Source organism: Orycteropus afer, unplaced genomic scaffold (assembly GCF_000298275.1).
Source record: "Orycteropus afer afer isolate SDZICR_OR568_19922 unplaced genomic scaffold, OryAfe1.0 scaffold00205, whole genome shotgun sequence".
In the NCBI taxonomy this organism is placed as follows: domain Eukaryota; kingdom Metazoa; phylum Chordata; class Mammalia; order Tubulidentata; family Orycteropodidae; genus Orycteropus; species Orycteropus afer.
Window position 1 is genome coordinate 2,178,796 of NW_006921792.1, and position 6,195 is coordinate 2,184,990.

Here is a 6,195-nt window from a genome sequence, read left to right on the forward strand (position 1 = left end):
GTCTGGTTAGCAGGCAAGTGTCTTAGCCACTATGCTACCAGACATAGGTTTTTATAATTCAAAGAATATTTTATTTATTTATTTTTATTGTGATTTGGGTGAAAATTTACAGAGCAAATTCACTTTCCATACAGCAGTTCACATACACTTTGTCTCATGACGTTGTAGTTCAAAGAATATTTTTACAAATGTTTTTTAGAGTACTTATAGCTTTGGTAGAATTTAATTAGAATATAAAGCAAACCAAACCCAAATCACTGCTGTTTAGTTGATTCCAAATCATAGCAACCCCTCCTTGGGTTTCCAAGGCAGTATCTCTATGGAAGTAGATAGCCCAGTCTTCTTTCTGAGGAGTGGCTGGTGGGCTTGAACTGCCTGCCTTCTGGTTAGCAGTCAAATGCCTTAGGTGCTATGCCACTAGAGCTCCCAATTATTTGTCATATACAAGTTGTGTTAGCTTATTAGATATTTACTATAGCTTGTTGTTTATTTCTATTTGGGTCTATATAGAAACTACATCAGGAGAGAACAGTATTATCAACTCGTAGAAACGCCTTTAAAAAAATAATGGAGAAGTTAAATACAGACTATGAGGCACTGAAAACACAATTGCAGGAAAATGAGACACATTCTCAGGTAAGAAGAAGAAAAAATAACTTCTGGAATTCATTTCTCCTTTTAGACTATCTGTTGTTGTTGTTGTTGTTTGCCGTCGAGTCGGCCCGACTCATAGCGACCCCTCCTTGGGTTTTCGAGGCAGTATCACTACGGAAGTAGGATTGCCCAACCTAGTTCTTTTAATTCGTATTTTCACCCCAAAACAATCCTTTTATATACTTTATATACCTTCTAGATTCTTCTGGTTTTGAAGACAGTGTCCACTCAGAATGAATTAACCACTGCTTTCTTGCTTTCTGCAAGCCTATAATGAAAGCCTAGTTATGTGCTAGGTACTGTTTTGGGCACAGCCATTATGATATTGTGGATACTAGCTTTAACATTTTTTATAGTAAAGTATTTCTAGTGCAGAAACTTTGAAAACCCATAAAAATCACAAAATAAACTGTAATAACTCACAACTCAGTTATTGCCATTTTGGTGTGGGTCCTTCTATTCTATGTCTATATGTTAATTTTAAAGTGCATAAATACATACACTTTTATTTTTACATTTTCAGAAATGGTATCATATATATTATTTGAAGCTTGCTTTTAATAATTTAACTGTGTAAGTACTACTTTGTCTTGTTCATAGATGTTTTCTAAAATATGATTGCTAATAGCTATATAATATTCTACTACATGAATATAGTATAATTTATTTAACAATTCCCTACAGTAGGATTTTTAGTTAGTTTTGGCTTGAAAACTGTTCAAATAATGCTATAAAGTGTAGTCATATCCTTGAACATCTTGATTCACATCTCTGATTATTTATACAGGATGCACACACACATGGCCACAGTCTCCTTTTCCTATCACTCATCGTGCTGGTAATTACCTAAACAATGGCTGAGGTTATTTTAGATTGTGAGTGCTGTGAGATACATCTGTCTTGTTCACTTTCTCCTCAGCACTGTGTAAGTGATTAACACATAGTAAGTGTTCAATAAATATTTGTTGGATGATTGAATGCAACATGCAATGTCATGTGCAAAATTATGATGTGAAAAAGATTGGTTATTCTCATATCTGTTAGTCTATTCAGCAATTTCCATTTATTCTGATTTATAAAGGTTAAATACATTAAAATTATATTATTTTTCTTTGAATAGTAATATGATGATGGTAGGAAAAAAATGCCACTTGATTTCTCACTACCTAGAAATAACCAATGTTGACTTTTTGATGTAATATCCTTGTAGACTTTTTCTCTTTGCAATTATAAATAAATATTAGATTGTTTATACGAAGAATGGAATCATACAATATAGCCTTTGAACATTTATTTTCTTAAATATTTTCAGCCTCTGCTTTTCTGATAACATCATTTTTATACCTTATATATAGTCTTCTGAAAGGAGTAGAATCTAATGAGTTTTGCCATACTACTAAAAGCTTGTAAGTTACTAATTTACATAATCCAAAGTACCAGTTAGTAATTCTATCTCTATCTCATACTAGACAAACTTAGATGTGGACTTGTAAGTGACAAGATAATCTTGGACTGTTTGGAGTATGGATGGGTGCTGGAGAAAAGAAGGAGGAGTGGGAGGTCATAGCCTTGAATAGTTCTTAGAAAGAAATAGTGATGTTTCTTATGGAATGTAACTGATCCTCCTCTTCCACTGAAGAGATGACTTAAGGAGGAAAACAACTGAACAAACACTGTTTCTTAGAGCTGGTCAGTGGCTATTTGCTTATTCCCACATTATGTACTAATCATATTTCTAACTCCACTGACAACAACAGATCATAACATAAGCCACAGTTTAAAACCCTTCTCTGTAATACTGGATCAAATGAAATCCCGGTGTCCCTATCTTTTCCAGCTATTTTCTTGGAAACTGGTTTTTCGCATCTGTAAGTAATTTTAGTTGATAGACTCTTTAAATATACATATTTTGTTGCTGGCTGCTGTTGAGTAAATTCTGACTCATAGCGACCCCATGCGACAAAGAACTGCCCCAGAGGGTTTTCTTGGCTGTAGTTTTTATGGAAGCAGATTGTCAGGTCTTTTCTTCCTTGGAGCCAGCCCCTGGGTGATTTTGAACTGCCAACCTTTGGCTGTAAGATTGTTCATGGAACACTTAAGAGGTCTGTTGCATTATCCAGCCATCTCTTTGTATGAAACAAAGAGGAAAAAGTCTGGTACTTGACTTTGCAAAGGACTGTAGAGACTTATTGCCAAAACAGTGCTGACTGCTTCCTTGAGTCTCTCTTAACTTCCTTGAGTCCCATCTGGAGAGCTAGCTCTGATTTAGTAGTGCTAACTCACAACAGATAGAGTTCACATAATTAATTTCAATTCACCCTAATACCTAGATTTATCTGTTTGGAGGAAACAATGGGCTGGATGCTACATCAAAACTGAACTTATGCCCTGAAAATAAATTTAACTTAAGAGTAGTAAGAAACATTATTGATGCCACGTCAATTATCAGATTTTTGAAAATGATCATTACTTCTTGCAAAGCCCATGATTAACATTGTTTTAGTGTTTCATTTTTCATACAGTCCTTTGCCTAGGGAAAAAAGTATGTGCATCTTAAAAAAGAAAGACCATAACCCAGAGTTACAAGGTTAATTAAATCAAAAAAACAATTTAATTCTATAACAGTAAAATTGTCTTCTGAGGAAGCAACCATCAATATAATATCCACATTAGTTTCCTGTTGATGCAGAAATTATTGTAACCATGCCAACTTTTCTACCAGCCCTTTTATAATCTTCACACTGCAGCTCTGTTCTTATCACAGCTTGTAGAATTAGACAGGAAATTTAGCCCTGGAAATAAGGAAGTTTCTCCTATATAACTGAACCTTTGATACTGTAAGAATATGTATATTTGTGGCATTACACTTCCAGATTTCAAGGAGAGATTCCTATCATGTCCCATTCTTCTTTTCAAGTTTCTTTCAGCAAAGAGAAAAATCATAAATTGTCTTTCAATTGGTGTGTTCATTGATAAATATTTTCTAGTTAAATATATAGTGGATTACTTGTTATAGAATTTAATATTATAGTTATTAATGTACTTATTGTTTAATTTTTCCTAAATTTCATTTTGTCTACCCTGGCTTTATCTTCATAAAATGCAAGGATTTGATAAGATTTAAATTGAGGTTTTTTTTCTTATCCTTTTAAAAGGATGCATAATTGTTTTGATTTGGGGCACTTGTTAACATTTTTCTTTTGTGCTTTTAGCTTACAAATTTGGAGAGGAAGTGGCAACACCATGAGCAAAATAACTTTGTGATGAAAGAATGTATCCTTTATAAAGCTATGAAAAGGAACTTAACTGAGTGATTTTTTTTCTAGCAGTTTCTTTAAAGACTTTTAAATTCTTTTAAACTACATTTAATACATACTTAACAAATGTCTAATGTGTACAAAACACAGGGCTAAACTATGTGGGGAATAAATGAAAAAGACTAAGTTTTTACTCTGTAAAAGTTAAGAGATATAATATGGATATACATAGCTATACACCAAAGTACCTGATAGAAAGCACACTTTGGGATATGCGAAAATGGTACAAAGTCATAATGTGGCATGATGATAAAGTACACAAATTTTGGTATCAGGTCTGATCTAGTTATCCGTGTTGATTCTACCATTTGCGAGCTATGGGTTTTGAGAAATTTATTTAATCAGCCTCAAATTTATCATCCCTAAAGTGTAGTTAATATTTCTTTCTCATGGACATGTTGGGAGAATTATATATAAAAATAGATATAATTATAACTGTATATGCCTGTATATACATGTATATAACTACATAATTATATGTACTCAGTGGCACCTAACAACAACAATATATTTTGTTTATAATGCTGTAGCTTGGATAGCTGGGCAGCAAAGGTAGATAAACCTATTAGGGTCATGAAAAGTTTTACCTTCAAGCTCATCCATCTTTCAACTGACTGCTATCTGATTTTTATCAAGATCGTATTATGCCCCATCTCCTTTCTTACCTTATTGCTGTTAGGTGCCATCGGGTTGGCTTTCACTCGTAGAGTCACTATACAACAGAGCAAAACACTGCCTGGTCCTGTACCAGTCTCACAATCCTTGCAATACCTCAGCCCATCACTGCAGCCACTGTGTCAGTCCATCTCATTGAGGGCCTTCCCCTTTTTTGTTGACCCTGTACTTTACCGAGCATGATATCCTTCTCCAGGGAATCGTCCCTTCTGAGAACATGTCCAAAGTAGATGAGACAAAGTCTGTCCATTTTCACTTCTAAGGAGCATTCCAGCTGCACTTTTTCCAGGACAGGTTTATTAGTTATTTTGGTAGTCCTTGGTACTTTCAGTATTCTTCGCCAGCACCACAACTCAAAAGCATCAATTCTTCAGTCTTCCTTATTCGTTACCCAGCTCTCACATGCATATGAGGTGACTGAAAATACCGTGGCTTGCATTAGGCACACCTTAGTCTTCAAAGAGACATCCTTGCCCTTCATCACTTGAAAGAGGTCTTTTGCAGCAGATTTGCCCAGTGCAGTGTGTCTTGACTTCTGCTTCCATTGGTGTTCATTGTGGAACCAAGTAATATGAAATCTTTGACAACTTCAGTCCTTTCTCCATTTATGATGCTGCTGCTTATTGGCCCAGTTGTGAGGATTTTCATTTTCTTTATGTTGAGATACTGTAATCCATACTGCAGACTATAGTCTTTGATCTTCATCAGTAAGTGCTTCAAGTCATTCTCATTTTTAGCAAGCAAAGTTTTGTTTTCTGGATATTGCAGATTGTTAATGAGTCTTCTTTCAATCCTGATTCCATGCTCTTTTTCATATAATCCAGCTTCTCAGATTATTTGCTCAGCATACAGATTGAATAAGTATGGTGAAAGGATACAACCTTTAGGCCCTCCCTTCCTGACTGTAAACCATGCAGTGTCCCCTTGTTCTGTTTGAATGACAGCCTCCTGGTCTATGTACAGGTCCTGATGAACACAATCAAGTGTTCTGGAATTCCCATTCTTCTTAATGTTACCCATAATTTGTTATGATCCACACAATCAAATGCTTTTGCATAGTCAATAAAACACAAGTAAACATCTTTCTGATACTCTTTTTTTGAGCCAAGATCCATCTGACATCAGCAATGATATCCCTCATTTCACATCTTCTTCTGAATACAGCTTGCATTTCTGGAAGTTCTCTGTCAATGTACTGATGCAACTGTTTTTTAATTATCTTCAGCAAGATTTTACTTATGTGTGATATCAATGATATTGTTCAATAATTACCACATTCTGTGGGATCGCCTTTCTTTGGAATGGGTAAAAATATGGATCTCTTCTAGTCAGTTGGCCAGGTAGCTGTCTTCTAAGTTTCTTAACATATATGAATGAGTGCCTCGAGCATGGCATTTATTTGTTGAAACATCTCAATGAGTAGTCTGTCAGTTCCTAGAGCCTTGTTCTTCAACAATTCCTTCCATGCCTCTTCAAATTCTTCCTTCAATACCATTGGTTCTTTTTTTTTTTTTAATTTTATTTTGATTTGGGTGAAGATTTACAGAGT

At 34.8% G+C, this 6,195-nt stretch overlaps 1 protein-coding gene across 1 annotated transcript in view; it reads left to right on the top strand.

The window, feature by feature from the left end:
- IFT74 (intraflagellar transport 74) overlaps positions 1-3,968 on the top strand; it is an 84,603-nt gene extending 80,635 nt beyond the window's left edge. The window contains exons 17-18 of the mRNA XM_007948143.2: positions 511-636; positions 3,867-3,968. Coding sequence (XP_007946334.1) covers positions 511-636; positions 3,867-3,968 — 228 coding nt within the window. The remainder of the gene's footprint in view (positions 1-510; positions 637-3,866) is intronic.
- The last annotated feature ends 2,227 nt before the right edge of the window (positions 3,969-6,195 follow it).